The following is a 25,630-nucleotide window of genomic DNA, read 5'->3' on the forward strand; positions in this document are numbered from 1 at the left end:
TGCATTCAATTCCCCAGTACCCAGGTAAACCCAGATGCACAAAGTGGCTCACATGTCTGGATTTCATTTGTAGTAACAGGAGGCCCATACTCACTCTCTCTCTGCCTACCTCTTCCTCTCTGTCTCTTTCTGTTTCTCTCTCTCTCTCTCTCTCTCAAATAAATAAATATTTTAAAAAATATACCAATTTTAAAATGAACCTAGTCATGTGTTATTTATAAGAAACACACTTGAGACAAAGACTGTGGACAGGATGGACATAGGAGTGGACAGTGGATGACATCATGAACTCCTGCAATCTCTCTGGTAGCTCTCTGACACATGATGTCCCCTTGTTCTCTGACTCTTTCCTTTCAGGGTTTCTATAGTTGTTTTCTTTCTAATTACCCTTTGGGCCTCTCAGTGATCTTCCTTTCTCCCCTGACTTCTAATCATCCCTCTACCTGAATACTAAGTTTTCTGTCCTATTCCCTGAAGGGTCAGAGAGTGTCCTTGACAATCTTCATCCACACTGGGGAGTTTGAGAAAATAAGATTCCCCACACTTCTACCCTGTGGTGGAGAGGCCTTCATCTACAGTGGACCAGAGTTGACTGTAAAGTGGCCCACGCCATCATTTGAGATGGAGTCTCTTTACTGAGTCTCAAGCTGATAGGGCTCTGAGGACAATCAGGTTTTGCTCTCCTGTAGGATTTAGTGTTATAGGTAGACTTGACTCTGGCCAAATATTTATGTGGAATTTGGAGATTTGAATTCTGGTGGTCTCAGGGTCTCTCAGCCCCTCATGCTTGTGCAGGAAGCACACTTCACTGCTGAGCCATCTCTCTAGCCACGGGAATTTCATTTTTAACAAGCTCTAACTGTAATTATTACATAAAACTTGAAAAATCACTCTTTCCTTCAAAATATTCATGTTTTCTTGACTTCGATAGCTAAATTTCCTCTAGTATCTGTGCTTATTCTCCTGAATTGCAGTTCTATGCCTTTTCACAGATGATATTTCCCCTGAGTCATTTGTCAATTAGGCCAGTTGGACTATAAACCACCTTAGTTAAAATTAAGAAATCATATGTGATGCATGCTCTCCATCATTAATAAATCCAGTTAGTTACCGCTCCTTTAACATTTCCCTCTACAATATCCTCCACTCAGTTAATTCTGCTCTTTTTTATTGCCGGCTTCTTAAGTACAAACCTCATTACACCAGGACCTAGCCTCCTGATTCGAAATTTCTACTCCCGCATTTCACCTAGCTCGCTAATGCTGGAGTCATTTTCCTTAAGCAGAGCTTTCATCATGTCACACTGATGCTCCACGCTTTTACACAAGACCGTAATTCCCATAATAAACAGGCGTAGGCTCTCTGCCACGCGCTCGCGTTCTTTCATAAACCACCTCGCTAACTATGCCCTGCCGCGACTCAACTGCCCACACGCTCCCCTTCAAAGAGAGGTAGAGCCTGCTGTCACCTCGACATGGAGCACCGATGGTGACACGACCCACCTAATGGGATGCTGTCATAGAACGACTGTTTTCTTTTTTTTTTTTCTTTTTCCTATTTAAATTTATCGTATGCAGCTAACTGTTCAAAACTAAGTGAAAATTCTGGAACCTCCTATGATTTCAACAGTCACTATCGACCAGTTAAAATCTTTTCTGCTGCTTGGAGTCGCAACCTAAAAGTTAATAATAAAACATAAAAGTGATGTAATATTAGAACTCTCCACTTGCTGTGACAGGTAGGGTCAACAGTCATTGACTTTCTGAACGTCCGGCATTCAAGAAAGGGGCAGGGAGAGAAGGCACGAGGGGTGGGTGAGGGAAAGGAAGCTCTTCCTTGGCTGGCATTGTCACAGTGACCTAACACCCACACAGCTGTCGTTAGCCTGGGCTGTAGTTTAAAACCCACTGTCCCAGGCTGGAGTGATGGCTTAGTGGTTAAGCGCTTGCCTGTGAAGCCTATGGACCCCGGTTCGAGGCTCGGTTCCCCAGGTCCCACGTTAGCCAGATGCACAAGGGGGCGCACGCGTCTGGAGTTCGTTTGCAGAGGCTGGAAGCCCTGGCGCGCCCATTCTCTCTCTCCCCCTCTATCTGTCTTTCTCTCTGTGTCTGTCGCTCTCAAATAAATAAATAAAAATTTTTTTAAAAAAACAACTCACTGTCCCTTACAGGCATGGCCAGTCCACTTTCCATTACTGTCACAAATACCTGAGACAATCAGCTTGTAAAAAGGGATTCTGGGGGCTCATAGTCTTGAAGGTTTCAGTCTGTGGAAGTTGAGCACATGGCTTTTGGGACTGGAGGGGGAGATGGAACCTCATGATGACAGAGAAGACAGAGGAGACTGCTCACCTTACAGTGGTCAGAGAGAGGGAGTAAGGTCCCAAGATGCCCTTCAAGGCACCCATATAAGATCCTTTACACCCTGACAAGGCCTCACTGCCTAAAGCTTCCCCTAATTTCCCAAAGCACCACGGGCTGAAGGCCAAGCCTTTAACATGTGGGCCCGTTGGCGACATTCAATACTCAAATTATAGCAGATACCATCCTGTTGCTGTTTTTTCTTCTTCTTTGTTTTCATTTTGATCAACTTTCTAATTTATAATCAGAAGCTACCTTAGCAGAAGTGAATATATAAGTGCTGGGATTGTTTATTATTAGTCTGCTGCAGAATTGGTAGCAGGTCGTCTGGTCCTGAGACAGAATCCAAAGACAACCCCGTATCCCTCTCTCCCTCAGAAATCATCTGTATTAAACTGGGCATGGTGGCGCACACCTTTAATCCCAGCACTCAGGAGGCAGAGTAGGAAGATTGCTGTGAGTTGAAGGCCACCCTGAGAATACAGAGTGAATTCGAGGTCAGGCTGTGCTGGAGTGAGACCCTACATAAAAAAAAAAAAAAAAGAAAAGAAAAAAAAAGAAAGAAAGAAAGAGAGAGAGAGAGAGAAATCATCTGTATCCAGGAGAAATACCAAGTATTGTTCAGACCTACAAACTGCCAGTGGTAGGAACGGAAAGTGTCCCACAGCTTCATGTGTTTATGATTAAGCCTTGTCCTCAATCCCTACCTGGTGGCAATTTGGGAGGTGGAGTCATGCTAGAGGAGGCGTGTCACTGAGGGAAAACCTGGGTGTTTATCACCTCTGTTCCAAGCCCAGCCTCTGCTTGGGCCATGCTTTCCTCCATGATGAGACGTCCCTGAGACCATGAGCTGAAATGAACCCTTTCCTCCTAGAACACCACGCCTGGTTTGAAACATTATCTTAACCATCTTGACCATACATCGCCTCTTTCAACCTTTAGACAAGTCACTGGATCCCCTCCACCTACAATTTCAATCTCAGCTGGTTCATAAAAATCTTTCCATCTGGCTGTCTAGGATCTTGTAATGAGAAAGCTACTGAGAAAATTCTCTCCCATGCCTTTGTTTCCTTTGAAAGTAACACTTACTTATTAGGTGCTCACGATTAATCTCAGACTCTGTCTTGCATAAACAAGAAAATCATTATATATTTTTCATGAGCGGGCTTGCATCCTTCTACAGTGAGGTATGGTATTAATTTATTAAATACATAGCAGAACATCAAATGTTGAGTGCAGGAAAATGGAAGTCAGGAAGAATTATGAGAATCTTCATATGATATGAAATCTGAGTACAAAATGAATATCAGGAAAGAACCTACCCTTGAAATAAAGAAAACCAGCCCATGCCACATGACTTGTTAAAATCCACACGACCCACAGAAACAAGTGATTGCCTGAAACACTGAGGCATGGCTGCCCTGGCCTGGCAGTATGTTAACTCTTGATTATTTGTTCTTTTGTAGTGCTAAGCACTACACACCCAGACCAGACAGCAGGATAGGCAATGTGACCCTATTGCTCAAAGCGTTATGAGAGGAAGGTCTGTCTGCATTATTCACTGGTTTATTCTGAACACCTAGAACAGAACCTGCTACACCATGATCACATCGATGAGTCTCACAGACGCCCTTGCTTCTGTTATTTGCCTTGAGTAGATATGCTACATTCTTTATAGGACTTTAATGGATTTCCTTATATAATTACCATGCTTCTATTTTTTTTTTTAAAGCAAAAGGTAAAACACAAGCGTTTAATCAAAAGTAGCCGTAATAAAACCATAAGTTTTAGGGGGCAGTAAATGCTCAACCCAAATGCTTGAAACTGTCACCTTAAAGGAATCCAAATTGCCAGTCAAGTTTCTCTTTAGTGTAAACCTACCAAATAAAGAGGACAAATTCAAATAACAATGCGTTGCTGGTTTTAATGCTCCTAAAGAGATTACTTCAAAAATACAGGAAAATATTTTACATCTTATTTATAAAGTGGGATGAAAATACACGAAAGCAAGCTATTAATAAGCACACTGCTTGTGTTCCTTCCTTTAAAACTCAAAACAGAATGGTCTGCATTGTGCCCACATCAAAGCAAGCCAATGAGCTGAGAATAGGAGACGTGAAGGCTCAATTCAGTATCTCTCTCTGAGTGCCCAAACACATCCTCCAAAAATATTTTTTGGATCAACAACAAACTTAGAAAACCAAAAACAGAACAGGAAGATAAACCCACAAGAGAAAACAACCATGACATGGCCATACCCCTTTCCAGTTTTCTCCAAAACATTTCTCTTACCAGACGAACTCAGTAAGTCAAAGAGCTCTATTTTTAATGCATGAGTCTCGTCGTGGCACAGACAGATCAATGAGTAATCTCTCATCTTCAGAAAAACATGATCCTGCAGCACAAATTATGTAAAATAACATCGTCTGGTATAGAAATCGTCCATATGAAAGGAGTCGCAGAGCCCCCAAAGGAAAAGAGTGGCTGTCCCGAAGAGATGTGTGAGGATTTCAGGAGCCATCGTGGGTAGATGGACTCATCAGGTGTCAGGGCTGGGCAAGACCCCTCTTCCTCCTGCCCACCCAGTGAGGATGGAGTTTAGGAAGGGAGAGTTGCCAAAGACGCTGAGGCTGGCATTGCTAAGGTAAAGGGCAGAGTGACACCTGGAAGGAAATAGCATAAATCAAGAAATAAAAGGAGGGGAGAAAAGATAAAATTTCCACAGAAGTAACCTAAGAGAGAGTCTAAGAGCCCTAAAGAAAAAAGGGTGGAATGCCACAGGGTTACCGACCGCACTGCATCTCAACAATGATTTTAAATTAAGCTTTGTTTCATGTTATCAGTAAAACTTCCATGCGATTTCTTAGAAGGCTGTAGGAAGAATTTAAACCATTTTCCAGTTATTTCCGGATGCCATATATTCACTGATGGCACAAACACTTACTGGCAGAGCCACAGTCCTAGGACCAAGCTTATTATTAACAGGTATCTTTGGTCGACTGACATTCCATCTTTGCGTCAACATGGGCAAACCTAAGGGACATTTTGCTGAGGGAAATAAGCCACGTGCAGAAAGACAAACTGCCTGATCTCACTGGTATGTGGAACCAAAAATGTCAATTTTGTAGCAGCTGAAGGTAGAATGAGAAGTTACCATGAGCTAGAATTGGGGAAAACAAAAGACTGGTCAAAAGGCGTTTAGTTTAAGTCAGATAATAAGTTCTATCATAAGGATAATAATTTCTATAGCTCTATTGTAATATATTGACTATAATTCATTGTAATCTGTATACTTAAAAATTACCAAGAAAGATCTTACATATGCTCACTACAAAGAAATATGTGACTCGATAGATGCTCATTAGCTTGATTTAATCATTTCATAATTTATGCATATGGTAACGCACCTCTTGGTGCGCCAAAAGCATACACGAGTTCTCAGGTTCCACAAGTGGGTTTCTGGAACTCAGTGGTTCGGGATGGAGACTGTCTGTTCTCTGAACATCCCTTTCCCACAGCTAGTCATGATGCTGCTCCATTCTCTAAAGGTTAAAATAAACCATTACCAGGCCTACTGGATCACTCACAATATGTGATTAAATACAGCCAAATCCCAAATGCTATTTGCTTGAGAAATGTCTTCCACCTAAATTCACGGCCATTGAAATTGCCAACAATAGTAACCCAAGGCTATTTCCATTACAAATTTGGTCTTTGCTTTTAAAAAGGAAAGAAATGAAAGGATAACCTGTAGTATTTTCCTAGATAACAGCCCGAGAAGGTATTCTCTGTGATTAGTGATGGTCTTTGTCACGCAGGAAGGGCAGCACAGGGCTGGCTGTGGACCATAGGGTGACAGAAGTCACTTCTATAAACAGAATGCAGTACCATTCATTCTTCAAGCTTTCCCAGGGAAGCCAGGCTGATGAGTCTGTTGTTGTCTTTTAAAAACAATTCACTCAGTGCTTTTAGATCCTGTTTCCCGATTATGGCTGACCTATATATTGTTTTGGCAAGGATAGTGCCCTATGGGGCCTGATGACTCTACAGGCAGTTAAGGACCTCGGCTAAGATGAATTTTGAAAAAGCGAAGATAAGCAGACTTAATTTCCTACAAAAGTATTCTCTTCAGATCTCTGAAATGTTAAAGGAACTACATGTCGGTGGATTATTTTGAGCAAGAAAGTTTTGTCTTGTAATGAGTGCCAGGGTAAACAATGAATTCCCAGCCATCACACAAGCCAGCAGCACCCAGGCCGGAGCATTGCCTCTAACTTGTGGGGCTGAGAGGAAGGACAGACTGACTCAGCAGGCTGCATTTCCTGTGCAGAAGTTGACTGGCTTTAAACGCCAGTGGTTATCACAAAGACGTTGTATAGACAGAGTAAGGCAATGTGCAATGTCTTTCTTCATCCTTGGCTGGCACAATCATTGTCTTTACAAGAGAAACTCCTGTGGTCCATTTCTCAGATCTGGTGAAGACACGTGAAAGAGAAAAGAACTCTTGTCTTATAGCTTCATTTTGCAATCAAAATACCTCTAGGTATCTTAAAAGTATTATAAAACAGTATACTTGGAATTTGGAGCTTTCTTGGAACCAAATATTCCCAACATTACTTTGTTAGCAACAAGCGAGCAGAAAGTGAAGATAATCTCTCAGATATTTATTATTCTAGGAGATTCTGTTTGCCCACTGGAGTTCTTTGGCGGATATGCAATGACAGTGTGGAGGAACAAAAAGAACTTTAGGTATCATTTTAGAAACAGGAAAACTAAAACCCAAAGGTCAAAAGAAATGCAGATGCTAGAACAAAGAAAGGCAGCTATTGTACCTCAGCTCTAACCTACTAACATCTTTTAAGACATTGAAATTAGGCTGCCATCCTTAGATTGAATGTTCACACGAACTAAGGGAGATGAACATTTGCAAAATAAATACAACTGGCTAATGGTTTCCAAATATTTACTGCCTTTAGTTCTCACACCGACTTTGCAACATTGTAATTATTAGCAGTACTGGGAAGCTGAGACCACCAAAAGTTACAAGGTCAAAACAAACAAAGCTGGGCCTTAGATTCAGGTCTTAGCAAATGACAAACACCAGCCTTTTCTTCAATGCACATGGCAGGGCTGGGCAGACACTCAGCGGTTACAGGTACTTGTTTGCAAAGCTTGACGGCTGAGGTTCAATTCCCCTGTACCTACATAAAACTGCATGCTCTAAGTGCATGCATCCGGGGTTCATCTGCAGTGGCAAGAAGCCATGGTATATCCATTCTGTCCCCTCTTCTCTTTCCCTCCCTTTCTCCTTCTCTCTCTCTCCTCCCTGCAAATAAAATAAATAACAACAATGATTCACCACAGTATCCTCTACAAAGTTGAACCTGTAAGACCCCTGTCTTAGAAAATCACTTTTCTACTTTTATTTTGACTGTTTAAATAGTTCAGAAGAAGTTTACTAAACAGAGGGTAAAAACTGTCTCAAGATCACATACCTGTGGTGGAGTCAATGGTAAAAAGAGACGACAGGTCTCCGGGAATGAGTTCATACGCCACCGTCCCATACGTCCCAGAATCCCTGTCACTGGCAAATACGTTGATGACCTCAGTGCCTGGCTGGCTCTGGCCACTGATGCTGGTCATGTAGGTTGATGGGGCAAACACGGGGTGGTTGTCATTCACATCCTCCAGCTCCACGCGGACGAAAGCTTGGGCACTTAGACCACCCTTTGAGATGAACGAACAGGTATTACAACATGTCTCGGCTGAACACTCGTATACAGCATTGTCAACAACAATCCCCCAAAGGCTTTAAATTTTTAAAGTTTCATTTATTTATTTTGAGAGACAGAGAGAAAGAGAGAGAGAGAGAGAATTGGTGTGCCAGAGCCTCTAGCCATTGAAAATAAATGCCAGATATGTGTGCCACCTTATGTATGTGGGTCCTGGGGAATTGAACCTGGGTCCTTGGCTTTACAGGCAAGTGTCTTAACTGCTAAGCCATTTCTCCAGACCCAAATAGACTTAAAAACAATGAAATGAATGTGTGTGTGTGCATGTGGGTTTGTTGTGTGTGTGGTACAGGGACACAATAATTAACAATGATCGTAAAATAGCCTTTACACATATATAAATAATATACATATTCATATATGGTGGTTTTAGTCTTATTTTAGGATATGAGTTCCTATATCATAGCATGGCATGAAAATTTCACTAAGAAATCACAATTTGGGCTGGAGGGATGGCTTAGCGGTTAAGGCGTTTGCCTGCAAAGCCAAGGGACCCAGGTTCGATTCCCCAGGACCCACATAAGCCGGATGCAAAAGGGGGAACACATGTCTGGTGTTTGTTTGCAGTGTCTGGAGGCCCTGGCATGCCCATTTTCTCTCTCTTTCTTTCTCTCTCTCTCTCCCTCTTTCTCTGTCAATAAATAAATAAATAAAAATAAAATATCTTTTAAAAATCATATTTGAGGGTAGACAGGCCTCCATGAGGGAGCTAGGCTTCCATCACCTGGAAGAAAAGATTACCACACAGAGGAAGGACCCAGTGCAAAATCTCTGACGCAGGAGCACGGAGCGTCTCCCTGGAGAGGAGGTGACAGGGCAAGGAAGGCGGGGGATGATGGCAGAGAGGCAGCACGAGCCCTAGAGGGCCACCGTGGTGTTCTGCAAGCACCAGGGCTCTGTCATGCTGGGGCACCTCAGCGTTAACTGCTGCTCTACGGGCGGCTCAGGGGGGACGGGAGGGCGGCGGGGGCAGGAGTGGGGAGCAGGCTTCGAGCGTTAGAGAGCAGGGAAGCGTGTTTATTTTATGCCGGCTCCATCCAGCACCGAGGAGGGAGCCATCCTTGTCGTCACCGCTCCGAAGTGAAACATCTGTTCCCGTTTGCAGACACCATTTTCCATTTGCATCTGGGACATTTTTGAGACTTTCAGCTTTGACAAAAATCCTTGCTAAGTCACAATAGCCTTTGGGCTCTCACTCCTGTGCCCCCCCCTCCCTTTCCTGTCTTCTTTCTTTTTGTTCCCTTTCTCTGGTGTGGCAGAGGCACTGAGTCAAGAGGAAATGGAAGAACAGAGAAGGAGGCTTGGCAAGAGAAAAAGGGCTGTGAGACACGGGGCGCAGAGGGACCACGTGGCTGGGGGTGAAGTTAATCATGAATCTGGACGTGGCTCTCACGCCCTGTGGTTCCATGTCCACCACGCTTTTGGGAATAAAAAGGAAGGACTGAGAAATACATGATTAAAATGAACATGATTTTTCCATGCTCTCTCAGAGATGAAAAATGTATCAGAGTGCTGACAGTCACTGACAAGAGCAGGGGACATGATGACTGCTCATGAGCAGAAGTAATGAGGTGATCAGCGCTGGTCATGTACTGGGAGAGAAGGGCTTCCATCCCCAGCGAATGCAGACAAGCGGCACTAACCCCAAGAGACGCGGACACGGTGGCCACGGGCTGACCGCCACTGTGTAGAGACTCCTTGGGGACATCTGACACACAGCCGACTGTGCTGGATGCCTGGCCTCTCACCTTTGATCCCTCCCTCCTTCTCCCTATCCTACTGCGTTCTCCTTGGGCTCAGGCGGTCACTGGAGTAGAAGAGGGACTGAGAAGGCAGGTAAGCAAAGGAATAAAAAGAAGGAAGATATGCAGAAGCTATTAATACACCACCAGGTGAACAGAGATCTTATTTCCATGACGATTCCAAATAAGATAACCCTATTTAAAAAATAAAATAAGCCAGTGCTAGCTAGACAACAAAGAGAATAAACTGTCATAGAACAATGTATGTTTTCACAAGGAAATAATTAAAAGATTTCAGTCGCACCATTTTGTTTTTTGGTAATGTAAATCCACTGTTTGCTGACTTAATCACATAGGGGAGCTTCCCTCTTCTGAGAACTAGTTATGAATTCTCTAACTGGCATTTCTATCACTTATCCTTTCCATACTTATCATCTCTCTTTTTACAAATCTCTGTGGCTTCTCTTCTATTGCGACAAGGAACCAGAGAGGCTGGTGACTTGCTCAAGATGCCCAAGACCATATGTGGCAGATCTGAACTGGAACTAAGTTCTTCTGAGCCGTTGACTGTGATGTCCTGTGAATCAAAGGGTCAGCATTTTTCTGTGGTGTAAAGTCTACGTCCTCGTGGGGATATCAGTAGGCTCAATCTCATGAGTGCTTCCAGCCAGTGGTCACAGCCACTCTGACTTAAGAAAGCAATAATGAGCATGTCCAACCCAGCAGAAACAGTGCCTTCCCCCCCCCACCCCCGCACACAAGATCTCACAGACTCCTTGTCCTAAATACTTAGGGTTAGACAGATTTAATGTTGGAATTTTGCATTGTTGGCAGTTTAGAAGGGTCATGCAGTGCACATATAAATTCAGTAGTGTCTGGGGCAGTGCCCTGTGTTCAAGCAGTTCACAATTCATGACAGAATGTATGAATAGACACACTGAGAAGGATTTAAAAACCATGATCAGTCTCATATAAGTTCCCATCCGTTCTCTCAGCAGTTAAGTTTTTGGAGCCTTAGTAACAAAGGTATAGCATTGTGGGGCTACATCACATACAGATGTATTACAAAATGACCCATGAACACCGAACAGAGGCTGTTTTAGCCTTGACTACCTCCTGGACTTGAGTAATCAGAAGCTAAGAAGGACAGACTTCACTCAGCATGCAGTGGACTCCATCAGTGAAAACCTGGTGTGTCTTTCAGTGCTTTATGTCTTTATTTATTAACAAATTGTTTATACTTATTATCATATTAGTAATTAGTTACACTAAAAATGAAATCTTAAAGGATAAAAATTCCAAGATCTAATGTTTTCTTCCCAAATCCCTATATGAGACATTATAGCTAACAACACAAAATGCTCAGCTGACTGTATTAATGACTTTATGACACAGGACTTGGGATAAGTCACAATCAAGATGGCTATAGTCATGTCAAGTCGTGACCCTATACATACATTTTGGACCATAAAACTCTCTTTTGTTTTATTTTGATTTTGTTTGTTTGTTTTGGAAGGCAGGGTCTCACTTTAGTCTAAGCTGACCTGGGACTCACTCTGTAGCTCAAGGCTGGCCTTGAACTCATGAGAGATCCTCCTGTCTCCGACTCCCCAGTGCTGGGATTAAAGTAAGCATGAATCGCCCCACCCAGCTAGAATGCTCTTTGGAAGGAGCATGTTAGGAAGCCATTATCCTATAAGATACAGTATGAAGAAAGTTAAATGAACACATTTCTCCAGCCTCTTAATGAGTTCCCTTCCCAAGGCTCTGTAACAACCTTCTGCCCAGCACGTAGAAACTATTCTGATAGAAGCACTCCTGGCAGTACCACTCCAGCCAGCCACCCCGATGCTCCTGGCTCTTAGCAACTATGTTACTTTAAACTATTAACTCGCGGAATAATTTGTTGCATTGTAACATGCAACTAACACATCCCCTAAATTCTTGCATGAATATTAATTGTACCTCATTGTTTCCATCAACAAATCATAGGTCACTTTGGTTAATTTTAATCAATTAAGTTTTGAAATCATGTTAAGAGACTCCTAAGCAATCTCTCTCAAATTAGGCTGTAAAAAGTGTAAGTACATCTTGCTGGGTGTGGTGACGCACACCTTTAATACCAGCAGTGGTAGGAGGATTGCCACCAGTTCAAGGCCACCCTGAGACTACATAGTTAATTCCAGGTCAGCCTGGAGCAGAGTGAGACCATACCTTGAAAACCAAAAACAAACAAACAAACAAAAAAAGTGTAAGTACATCTAGAATGCTCCAAGCTGTAAAAGACTTGGAAGTTTGCCTCGGGCAGTCAGCTGATATGTAAATTTTCCTACTGATATTTCTACCTCGGAAATTATCTACTTTCTTTTCTCTTCGTACTTGCTTTCTGGGATTTTTACATAGTAGAATATTAATGTCTGTTCTTCACAACTCATAGCTCTCATGAGTCTCCTTGCATTCTACGGAGCTTTCTATGCCAATGCATTTCAGTCTAAACCCCATGTACAAAAGATGAAGAGAAATGAGGCCTCAGCTTCCTAAAGAAAAGAAATATCAATTTTACGTCTCCAAAGCTAAGTTAAGAGGCATTCAAAGACTGTTTTCATATTCATTGAAAGGTTGAATGAAATGAAAATAAATAAATCATAATCCTGCTGATAAACACAGCTTTTCTAGAGAGGTAGGGAGAAAAGGATGAATATATGAACTTTGAAAGTGGAATAAAGAAGACATGTTTGCTATGAAACAGAGAAAAGTAATAAAATGTTCTAAAAGTTTTATTTCTAAGAAAGCATATGAAATTAAGATGTGTCTAGCTATTAAGGTATCAATTACTATTATGCCGCGTTTGCTTATTGAAGCCACACAAGAGAATTTGCAACACTGATGGTTCAGGAAAAAGAAAAAAAGTCAATATAAAAGTGAAATCTTAGAGAAGGTTGGAGTGGATGGTACTTTGAAGCCTGGAGGGACAAGCAGAGACAGGTAGAAGAAAGGCTTGTTGGTGCTTAGGAAAGAACTCTCAAGCAGCCATGTTCCTCGATTGCAGGTGTTTCCAGCTACTGAGAGACACAAGGTCAGAAAAAGCCTAGTGCTGAGAAGACAAGCTAGGCTTCTACCAGGAGAATTTCTGGGCAATGGAGCTGGCAATGTTAAAGTCGGGCACCCTGGGGGAAGAACTACCAACAGTGGCAGTTGAGGAGAACACGCTTGAAATCAAGACTTCTGGGAGGGGGTGAGTGCTGGTGGTGAGTTTTGCAAGTGAGAAACCCAGAGAATGAGGAGGCTTGGGATTTGGGGGGGCTTGGGAAAGTAAAAGAGCCAAGAAATGGTAGAATGCACTGGTTGCTCTAGTTTGGATGGTGAAGGTCTCCACAGAGGCCCATGTGTTAAGGGCTTGGTCCCCAGGGTGGCACTGTTGGGAGATGCTGTAGATCTTTAGGCTATGAGTCCTTGTGGGAAGTCCTTAGGTCCCTGGGGATGTGCCTTTGGCGAGGATGGTGGGACTCTGGCCTCTGTCTCTTTGTTTTCTGGATCAGGAGATGGGCTGTTTACTCTGTCATATGTTGAGGACTTTCCAGCAGCCTAAATCAACAGGTCCACTCAATCACAGGCTCACACCTTCAGCCCATGAACCAAGCTGAACTTTTTCTCTTTACAGTTTAATTATTAGAAGGCTCAGCATGTAAGAGCACTTGTTGTAAGCATGAGGGCCTAAGACTCCTCAAATTCATTTCCCCAGGACCCATGGAAACGTGGGTGTGGCCACACACATCTGTATCCCCAGTCCTATGTGGAGCAGAAACTAGTGTATTGTTGGGGTTCATGTAAAACTCAGCCCCATATCCAGAGAGATTCTAAAGAGAAAATACATCCACATCTGTTTGCATAGCTGTGTATATACTAGCAACCAACACACACACACACACACACACACACACACACACACACACCCCATCATCTCAAATAAAAAGAGCTAATAATCATTGTAGGTGTTTTCTTGCAGTGATGTAAAGATGGCTAATGCACTGGTGGAAAGAAAGATGATGACGTGAGCTAGGTTTAAAGGTCCTAAGGGTTAAGGGCTGGTTACAGCAACAAACAGAGGTATGTCTGTTAGATTCCGACGTGAGTTGATAGAGAAAGGAAAAGAAGTAACTTGGATGCTAGGCAACAAGCACCATGTCCAGGATTATAATGAGTGGCGTCCTGGGAATCTCTGAGAAGGAAGAGAATTGGTGCCCTCAGGTCACAGGCTAACCATCAGGGTTAGGAGATAAAGAGACAAAGACAAAATTTAGTTTATAATGAGTTGCAAGTTGAACTGAGCAGGGTGAGAATGAAAATGTGGATTGTGGTGGAGACATGTAATGTTTTGCAGATAGGAAGGAAGAAAGTGGTATATAAGACATTTCACATCCCTTCCCTGCAGTATGTGCAGTATATGAAAGAATGGTGGGTGATCCATTGTAGATACAGCCCACAAAACGTCTAGTTATTGGGCAATTGCATTCTTGGAATGGCGGGCGTGGGAGTGGCCATCAGTAAAACAAAGGCAGGGTAAAAGAGCTTGAACACTTTATGAAGTAATAAGCCACTAGAATTTGAAAGAATTAACTGTTTTACCGAGAACTTTTGCTCTCTGGATTCAGCGTGCATACATATCACATAGCATAATTTCAATATCCACCTCTCATCATGAATATAAATAGTGTGGAGGCATCAGGCCAATTTACTCTCTACATTTTATATCTGTCAAATCTTTCTTTAAGCCTCCAGTAAACGGGCGTGATGGAGCTGGAATGTTTTATCTCAGACATATATTTCAACTACAGAATGCAGAAAGTGATCAGAAAATAAAGGGAAAGATGTTAATAAAAACCCTAAATCCACAAATAAGAACTCCATTGGGAATACATGAGGTAAAAAAGAAATATAAAACTTTTTTATAAGGACGGGATAATAGAATTATAGAGCCGTATTGTGGAAAACTACTTGATTGCCATCACAGTGCAATTATTTGTTTCCATTATGTAATTTCACAGCATCCTTACCGTGGCTTTGGTGCATGAGATACACAGCAGTATCAGCAACAGTGGGGGCAAAAATAGGACATTTCAGATGTAGTGTCAGCAAAGTAGGAGAGGTGACTGGATTTAAAAAAATATTGACACTCGTCATCAAGATAAATAGAGCAGTTGGAAAAACAGCACAGAACATCTAGGGTATTTTATAAGAAAAATTACTCCACTGACAGATAAAAATCTCTTAGGAACTGCCTGCAAATGAGTTTTCAGCAATTTTCTTACCAAGGACGAATAGGACATTTATTAGAAAGAGAAAAAAGCTAAGGAAAAGAAACACAGATTGTCAGCATGATCACAAAAAGTTAAAGGACTTCTGTCAAGGTTCAGCTCTTTGTTTTAAGTAAATTCATTAGGAACCAAAGTCCATGGCTCCAAGTTTACATATCACATCTGAATTAATTTATTTTATGGACCCAGTTCAGGTTATATTTAGGGGCAGGCTACCAAGTCATTACTAGTTTTTCCCTTATCAATTTTTATTTACCATTTTTACCAGCCTTTTGGATGATGAGTGTCTGAGCAATGTAATGCCAGTCAATATTGCTCAGTACTTTTATGGGAGATGCAGAGAAAAATCTGCTGAAACCACAGTGTAACAGAAATTTCATGAAGATTACACAGTGATGGCTACATGCTGGAAAACTCCATACGTGTGCATAGGCATAAATGCTTACTTGTGTTTGCAGATACAAAGGATGTGCATGGACATATAGACACATAATCCCACATATTTCACATACGTATGTGTATGTGCATTTCAGGTAAACATAATGTACATTGCAAGTAGTTTTAGGTCAAACAAATGAAGGTCAGGAAGCTGTTAGAAGTTTAAGAATCTTGATAACCCATTTCCAATCATGTGATTCTAAGAGAACTTAGAAGACAGAAACTTGGGGCTGGAGGGATGGCTTAGCAGTCAAGGTGTTTGCCTGCAAAACCAAAGGACCCAGGATCGACAGGACCCATGTAAGGCAGATGCAAAAGGTGGCGCTTGTGTCTGGAGTTTGTTTGCTGTGGCTGGAAGCCCTGGCACAACCATTCCTTCTCTCTCTCCCTCTCTCAAATAAAGAAATAAAAAAAAAAAAAAAAAAAAAAAGAGGACAGAAACTCCATGATCTTTACCTTTACCAAGATTAGGTGTGTCCTTCTACGCTCATTCTGAGAATAAATTGATTCTTTTAGGAGGTGAATAGTACTCTCCTGGCTGACATGATGGCTCAACAGCAAAAAGATCAATAATGAATGTTTGAGCAGGTGGGCATATTTAACCTGATTAAAATATTACATTATTATGTATGTATTAAAACACTGTATATTACTCCACTAATATGCATATTTTATTTTTATGCATCAATTTAAAAGTAATTTTATTTTTAAGAAAATGTTAATAGGCTATTCGTAAGAGCTAAGTTGGATACCAATAATTAGAGAATCAATGGAAATGATCATATATTCATATAAAAAGCATGGTATAGACTAGTAAGGATGAGTGGACTTGCTGCACACAATAGTGTAAATGATTCTCCTAGCAAAAGAAAATAAAAACTGAAAATACACTGCATATTTTCACTAAATGAAAATTAAAAGGCCAGCACAGCAGTGTTTGGTGTTAGAAGTCAATAGAGGTTATTCTGGGGAAGAGAAGGGTTGGGTATTGGATTTTATGCACTTTTCTGTATGCGTTTTATATATCAACTTAAGAGTTCTTTTAAACAGATACCATAACCTAGTCAAGAGTGGTCAAATCTGGGTCAATATGAACAATAGTAAAGGTCAGCAGTGTCAAATATATAAGAATCCAGGAATTTACATTCAGATTAGGAAAAAAAAAAATGGTCACATTTGGAGACAGTTAAAGTGTCAACTGACCATTCTAAAAATGGCAAAAATAATGAGGGAAAACAGCGGTCTCTTCCCTTTCCTGTGTACATTATATTTCAAGCAATGAAGAGTTCGTGTAAGACCACTTTGGTTGTAGCCGCCCAGGAAGTAAGCGTAAGAGAACAATAGAAGGTCACCGTTTTGCAGCCCCTGCTGAGATGATGGTCCATCCTGACAGGACTGGAAATGCGCATCACTGAACGAGCCTGGGAACTACTCAGGTTTCTGCTCTAAATGCTACTTTGAAGGAAATGGTAGAAATAAAAGAACAAATTAAACGAATTCCAAGAATGCAATCAACCTCTTTTAACACATGGAAAATTTACAGGACATGTGACCTGTTTTTTTGTATCTCAAGTAATGTCGTGGGCATGGCCAGGGCAGGGCTGAAACTTAAGGGACATACAGAACAAATTAATGTGCGAGCATACTAGCTGTGGATTCAAATAAACCAATTAAAATATGTGCTTAGATAAGCCAGAAAATTTAACACGATACAGATATTGGGTGCTACCAGAGATTTATTGCTAATGTATCTCAGAGCTTTCTTTAAAGTCATTACTTGTTAAAGATGGTCTATAAGTACTGATGGATAAAGTAATATAATGCCTGGTATTAGCTTCAAGAAGACTCTAGAGAAAGACATAGGACATGGATACATGAAGCACAGTTAGCGACTTGATCATTGTTGCCACTCTGGGAAGTGTGTATGGTGGCTTGCTTTTCAGGATGCTTAGGATGTCAAATGGAAAGACTTACCCCATCCTTAGCTTTCACCAGCAGATCAAAAGTGGTCGGATCCCGTTCCCTGTCAATATCTTGGGACACACAGATTCGCCCATCCTGTGGGTCAATCTGGAACATGGGAGGCGCCTTGTAACTTTGGAATCCATCATCGAGAGAATACCCCACAACGCCATAGAGCCCTGCGTCAGCATCCGAGGCTTTGACCTGCGAGAGAGGGGGGTGTTCAGTAAGGCTGTAGATGTGCCTGCACGACAGCTCAGCTGATCTTGAGTTATGACCATCATTCAACTGTGCCACCAAGTCACCCCATAGCTACTCAGGAAGCATAGGCTATCTCCTCTCCCTCTTCCCTGCCTGGCAAATCTGTCTCCACGTTCGTCCTCCATCAGATAATTCATATACCTCGTCCTTTGAGAGCAGCAATGCCATCAATGCATGAGGCGGCATGATGAGTAGAAATCCAACGCTGTTGACAGAACTCACCCTGTGGGATGACATGGGCAGGCACCTCACTGCACAGGCTAGGCTTCCTGTTGGGAATGATGTCCCTGCCAGGGCCCTGTACAGTCATGCCAACCACATACTGCCACGGTTGCCCAGTGCGCACAAGGGAGTGCCGTACTGGTCATTCTCTGCTCACCAAAGCAGGTACATAGGCACAGAGTGATAGCTGACCCAGGGAAGGCCACTTCTGCTCCACTACATGCCCTTTCTGTCAGCAGGCCTGTGCCCAGGAGAAAGCATGAAACAGCTGGAATTATGAAAACACACATGTTGCTTGTACTAACCATGCAATGTACATACCCGAGTGGACCCTCTTCATCAAGGGGGGAGGGGTGCATTCCAAAACCTAGTGTGCGCTGAAACAGAGTAGTAGCCAACTCTATACTTAGCTCTTTCTTAAACGTGCATACCTATGATAAAGTTCAATTTATAAGCAAGTACACTGTGAAATTTACAACACCCCAGATACACCTAAACAAACATTATGTAAGATCTCTCTCTATTCCTCTCTCTCTCTCTCTCTCTCTCTCTCTCTCATTGCCTTCTCAACCCAGGAGCACGTAACAATATGGTGTGAATATTCTGGGAAAAGAGATGATTTATGTCCCTAGTGGAAAGGAGGACAATGCAAGATTTCATCACACTACTAAGAATAGCAGTGAAAACCTGTATTTCTAGAATTTTTCCATTAATATTCTTAGACCACTGGACCTCAGGTATAAGTGGAAGAGGGTGTCTACATTATGAGAAATACGGCAGGCTGCACAGAGCTCTGAAGTTCTTGAGTTCATCGGCTCAATACAATTCCTTTGATTTACAACCCATTGAATAATAACAGCAGTGGTCGAAATAGCACTTACAATAATGAAGCAAATTAAGGGAAGAGAAAGAAAGAGGTAGTGAGAGAACAAGGGAAGTATTTAAAAGGAGGGAGGGAGGAAGACTGTTCAAACGGGTGGGGTGTGCTCCTAAGGTGTTAACGTTTTTTACATGTTTATAGCCTATAACATAGGCATATCAGATATCCATTTGCAGATCAGAAAAATCAAACCAGGGAACTTGGGTAACTTGCCAAGGATTCCTACCCAGGCAGTAACAACAGAGACAAGCTCTTAATGGTCCGGGCATATCTGTGCTGCATGCCACCCGAACTCTTGCCATGTTGTGTTTTAGTTACTGAAAAGAAAATCCCAGATCTCACTTCCTTAAACAGAGTGTCCTACATCATGTGTAAGAACATTCCAAATAATGCCCACCCCCTCATGGGTAACTCTGCTCTTTACTGAACTGCACTGTGAAAGACACAATCAGGATTGGATGAAGAATTGAAAGTGATACATTTTGGAGAGATTTTAACCAGGCACAATATAATATAGATATTGGACTGACTCCAAGGTACTGTGTTTCTTTCTTTCTTTTTTTTTTTTTTTGAGGTAGGATCTCACTCCTGCCCAGGCAGAGCCGGAATTCACCATGGAGTCTCAGGGCGGCCTCGAAGTCACAGTGATCCTCCTGCCTCTGCTTCTCAAGTGCTAGGATTAAAGATGTGCGCCACCACGCCCAGGTTATGGGTGTGTTTCTGTCTGCTGTCCTGAAGCTTTTACAGTGTCATTGAGACATATACATTCATTGACATTAGGCTACTACATTATTGTGAAAGTGCAAACCTCTTCATTTTAATTCCTCTCAATACATAAGTTAAAATCATGTCTGTATATATATATATTTGAACTTCAGCTTTATACATCTATACCTATATATGCATAATTAAGAACTATACACAATTTGCCATTATTCATAGCATTCCTGTCCTTATACAAGCAGAACTTTGTTTTCAGTTTACTTGGGTCTATCTCTTTATGGATTTGTCACTAAAACCAAATAACTTTCTATCCATTTGGCATGTGTCTTGCTAGCCACAATAGTGCTAACGTGAAGAAAGGTCACTAGCACTGATGTCCCAGCCATGAGGGCTGGACCTGGGATTTGTGTGGTCAAATTCCCCCTGGGGTAGCACAAAAACAAAGTGAAAGAACTTGGAAGTGAAGTGATCAGATTAACTAAGAAAGCCCAGCGTCTGCGTTCCTGGGAGAGAGGAAGAGCACGCACAATAGGCACAAGGAACACTCCCTTGTCTAATCCACTTCACCTTGATAGGGCCTCGGGACCGAAAAGCAGGGGACAGTTGGCTGTAAATTCCTCAGTCCCCAGCTTATGTCAATTCACGTTTCCCTGCACAGGAAGCTAAGGAATGTAGAGGATAGGATAAACAAAGTGTCTGTCCCCAGTGCCACTTAACCTGTACATGAGTACCAATGAACAGGATGGCTTAAGTGTCCGAATAGTCTCTATCATGTAGTGAAATTTAAACAAATGGAAAATTAAACTCAGGAAAGTTGTCTCTCTCTGTGTCCACTTGCAACAGGATGGCTTTGGGGAAAAAAACTTCCAATTCAACCATATTTCTGTAATTATGCTTTTTGGAGAGAGGCTAAAAAAATATTTCTGGGGGCTGGAAAGATGGATGAGCAGTCAAGGCACTTACTTGCCGCCTAAGGACCCAAGTTTGTTTTCCCAATACCCAAGTTAGCCAGAGGCACATGGTGGCACATGCATCTGGAGTTCGTCTGCAGTGACTAGAGGCCCTAACATACCCATTCTCTCTCTCTCTCTCCTTTCTCTCATAAATAATTATAAAATATTTTTAATAAATATTTCTGGATTTTCGGTATTACTATAGTCTTTTAAATTAAAATTGGAAAAACAGATCTGTTCTCTCATCTACACAATATATATGCAATGCTGATTCCTTAGTTACACTTCCCAAATGAAACTCCATCTCCAACTCGTTTCAACAACCAAGCTTCCCATAAGCCCATCTCTGTAGCGTGCTGTGTGGGACAAGTGAGATGTGACGTCTGGGGTGATTTTCAACCAACAGGGTACCCCGGATTGCTTGGAGACATTTCTGGCCGTCACAGCCAGGGCGGATATTGTACTGGCAGCTAGCGGGTTGTGGTCTGAAACACTGGTAATTGTTCCACAAGTCATGGGACAGATTCCATGGCAGAAGGTTACCTGGCCCAAAATGCCAATAACGGTCAGGTGCAGAAGAACTAGGCCAGACAAAACTCCAAACAAATGCAATCTTATATCCTGTCGCAGTCTACAGCTATTCACTTCCTCTGTCTCAGATATCTCATATCCTCTGAAATCTGCTAACAGTTTTGAGTGACTTCTCATTAGATGGGCAGAACCTGAAAATCCATACATTTTCCTGCTACAGAGATTTGACATGTGGTGTGTTGTACTCTGTCAGCTGTCAATAACTACCTAACCTTATGTTCCCAAAGACAACACGTCTCATGAACTGGTTGGATTAGGAGACAATAAAATGGACTAAACTTCATTTTAATAAATTTTTTAAATAAATTTTAATTAAAACTTCATTTTAATAGCAGTTAGGAACAAGTGTTTTGGCATACATAAAGGCAGGTTTTCTTGCTTCCACTGTAGATCAAAACATAGAGAATTGAAAGTGGGATAAATGTACTGATCACGGTTTATGTTGGTGTTTCAGAGTCCATGTCTCAGAACATATAAGAAGAGGGTATTTCTCCACATATATATATAGATATATGTATCCATATATATATAACTTTTTTTTTTTTTTTGGTTTTACAAGGTAGGGTCTCACTCTAGCCCAGGCTGACCTAGAATTCACTAGGTAGTCTCAGGGTGGCCTCGAACTCATGGCAATCCATAAGCTGGGACCAACCACCTAGAAATATCACCCAGCTTTCCTGATCTTTCTTCCTTCCATTCTCTCTTTCTCCATCCTTCCTTTTCTTTTTTATTTATTATTTCTTTCTTTCCTTACTTTTTCTTCCTTTGCATATGTGTGTGTGTGTGTGTGTGTGTGTGTGTGTGTGTGTGTGTGCGCACGCGCACATGCACCAGGTCTTTTCACGTTGTGAATAAACACCACCAGAGGCTTGTGCCACATTTGCATCCCATTTTACATGGGTTGTTGGGGAAGTGATCTTGGGCCAGTAGGCTTTGCAAGCAAGTGCCTTAAACAGCTGAGCCATCTCCTCAGCCCTCCACTATTCCTTACCAACATATCCCCTACTAACAATGGGTCTTGAATGATTAGGATTAATATGTAATCTTAATGAGACTTTCAATTTAGCAACAGATATAAAAATTTCAGACAATTTGAAAATTACAAAATGGAAAAGGCTTTCTTAGTCACAGGGAAAGCTAAAACAAGAAGCTTCATGCACCACTTCCTGAGGAATAATTAGTGAACTAAGAGCAAGAAGTTACTTGATGACGTCCATTCTGTTATCTCAGTCTCGGGACATGAACTGGAGACCTGAGGGAGCTCAGGAGGCCTACATCCTAGAATCCACTCTTGGTGGGTACCACTCCCTGTGTCTCTCAACCCCTCCCTTCCATTCAATTACCTTTTACACCAAGATGGAGTTGATGATTTTGCTTTAAGCCTATTGTGAATCAGGACGATACTCCCAGATTCTGGTCTATCTCACATTTAATGGAGATATAAAGTTGCAAAGTTGGATTCAACATAGAAAACCAATGGGCTTGCAAGTGTGCTACTCACTGTGGTGGTTTGATTCAGGTGTCCCCCATAAACTTAGGTATTCTGAATGCTAGGTTCCCAGCTGATAGAGATTTGGGAATTAATGCCTCCTGGAGGGAGTGTATTGTGGGGGGTGGGCTTAAGGGCTTTATAGCCAGTTTCCCCATGCCAGTGTTTGGCACACCCTCCTGTTGCTGTTGTCCACCTTCTGTTGACCAGGGGGTGATGTCCACCCTCTGCTCATGCCATCGTTTCCCCCTGCCATTGTGGAGCTTCCCCTCGAGCCTGTAAGCCAAAATAAATCTCTTTTTCCCAGAAGCTACTCTTGTTGGGTGATTTCTACCAGCAATGCGAACTGGACTGCAACACTCACCGAACACAATTTTAGCAGGTTCACCAACGATCAACCCTGGCTTGCCAAAGTTGATCATCAGTTTCCTTCCTTATGATCTGAGCCACTCAGAAGCCTTCACACAGCTAATCTGCCCTGCTCGTTGGAACATCCCTCTCTGTCACCCCAATCTGACCTCCGTACACACCCTAATGGACTATCCTCAGTTGGCTTCCTAGCTCTGTGGTCCTCTAGGCTTCCAAACAGTGGTGTGAGCTGTTGTTATGGGGCTGCTTCTGTTTTGTGGGGGAGTGGGATGGTATGAGCTAGGGTCTCTCTGTAGCCCAGGATGACCTGGAATTCACTATGTAGTCTCAGGCTGGCCTTGAATTCACAGAGATCCTCCTACCTCTGTCTCTCCAGTGTGGGTTTAATCCATACTGATTACTCACTGGAGTATGAATGCTGACTTCACAAAAGTCCCATTGATGTCCTTATGCCAGGAACCTGCAAACATCACCTCAAACGATCGAGGAGTGATTACTACCTCATGTGGAAAATGAGATTTTTAAAGACTTCTGAGGGCTGGAGAGATGGCTTGGAAATTAAAGCATTTGCCTGCAGAGCCAAAGGACCTCAGTTCGATTCCCCAGAATCCACATAAACCAGATGCATGTGTCTGGTGTTCATTTGTGGTAGCTGGAAGCCCCGACATACCTATCCCCTCCTCTCTCTCTCTTCCCAATAAATAAACAAATAAAATATTAAAAACAAGGTGATATAGCTATGAGATTAATAAATTGAGTACATATTCTTAAGTTACAGTCAAAAAATGTTATATATTCATTGCCTTAATTAAAGAATGAGATTAAGAAATCACTAAGTCAAGTTCTTAATTAGTGTCTTCTGTCTACCCATGCCCCACCAAAAAAGAAAAAAACAACAAAAACAAACCCTGAGTAGATGGAGTAGGAGGATCTCTTGTCTCCTGGAGTGCTACATCGCTAGCAATTAAAACAGTGCAATATGTTGGGCATGGTGGCGCACGCCTGTAATCCCAGCACTTGGCAGGCACAGGTAGGAGGATCGCCATGAGTTTTAAGGCCACTCTGAGAGTACATAGTGAATTCCAAGTCAGCCTGGACTAGAGCGAAACCTTACCTCAAAAACAAGCAAACAGTGCATCTAAAACAAGAACTTGCAGGCAGATCTGTGAGCACCAAAGTAAGGTCTGCAACAGATCCTGGTCAGACTACATTTTTTTTTGTACAATTACAAAGGAAACCACTAAGGAATTTGGGGTGACCCACATAAATTGCTTGAAAAATTGGCAAAGTACATGGAGGAAAACTCAAGTTTGATCAATATCTTCATGCTCAAGCAAATTCTACACAGGTATGTTAAATGTAAATAATGAAATCATTGAAAACACAAGTATAGATCTGGCTAATCTGCAGACTGAAAACAAACTTGAAGATAAAAAAGAAATTTAGGAACTAAAATAATGGACAAAAATTACAAAGGAAAAAGTAAAAAGAACATAACAATGATAATACAAGCATGTGATACTGCACTATGTCAAAAAATATCATACACAAAGGGCAGATTTCATATGACATATGTGACATATATATATAAATGTAGATATGAGTATATATTTATTATATATATCTGAAGCCAAGAAAATGAACAATTAAAAAGATAAATATATTTAAGAAATTAAATTTCCACACTCATAAAAATAATGAAAAGTAATTGTGCCTTACAAATTGATAACATTAAAGTATTAAGTGGTAGAAAAGATGTATCAAATATCTATTATATGGAAATAAATTTCTTATACATGATAAATATTCTTCAAAGTCTAAAAATGTTCATTTAATTCAATATTTTCATATATATATGTATTTGCATAAAATATATACAATATAATATTAATCTAGAATCCCAATATCCAACAATGAAGTGCTAAATGAATTATAATTCACCATTAGGGTAAAATTTAAAGTACATAGGAAAACTGTATTATTTAAAGATACATTAAAAATGTCCACAATAGGGCTGGAGAGATGGTTTAGCGGTTAAGCGCTTGCCTGTGAAGCCTAAGGACCCCGGTTCGAGGCTCGGTTCCCCAGGTCCCACGTTAGCCAGATGCACAAGGGGGCGCACGCGTCTGGAGTTCGTTTGCAGAGGCTGGAAGCCCTGGTGCGCCCATTCTCTCTCTCTCCCTCTATCTGTCTTTCTCTCTGTGTCTGTCGCTCTCAAATAAATAAATAAATTTAAAAAAAATGTCCACAATATTGTAACTAGTTAGAAAAATATCCAACTAACACACTGTTGTAATAGTGGTATCATTGTGATGGAAATAACCAGCAGCTCTGTCGACTGAGCCTGAGGCTCACTCTACAAGAGGGAATTCATGCCTGGTAATTAAAGCTTAGTCAAAAGCCCATGGCTGGGAAAGTCTTTGACCTTACTAGGGAAGCTAACAGTTTTGTTTGCCTAAAATGGACATGATATGTTTATCAAATTGTCCTCTAAATTTTACATTATGTTTATGCCCATAGATTAGTGCTGCTC

General features: G+C 41.6%; 1 protein-coding gene across 1 annotated transcript in view; it reads right to left on the reverse strand.

The window, feature by feature from the left end:
• The window catches only part of Dchs2 (dachsous cadherin-related 2), a 217,946-nt gene that overhangs the window by 90,985 nt on the left and 101,331 nt on the right, over positions 1–25,630 (reverse strand). The window contains exons 3-4 of the mRNA XM_045130640.1: positions 17,622–17,813; positions 7,856–8,087 (exon numbers count right to left, since the gene is read on the reverse strand). Of these exons, the coding sequence (XP_044986575.1) occupies positions 7,856–8,087; positions 17,622–17,813 (424 nt within the window). The remainder of the gene's footprint in view (positions 1–7,855; positions 8,088–17,621; positions 17,814–25,630) is intronic.

The sequence above is a fragment of the Jaculus jaculus genome, chromosome 12, assembly GCF_020740685.1.
Source record: "Jaculus jaculus isolate mJacJac1 chromosome 12, mJacJac1.mat.Y.cur, whole genome shotgun sequence".
Classification (NCBI taxonomy): domain Eukaryota; kingdom Metazoa; phylum Chordata; class Mammalia; order Rodentia; family Dipodidae; genus Jaculus; species Jaculus jaculus.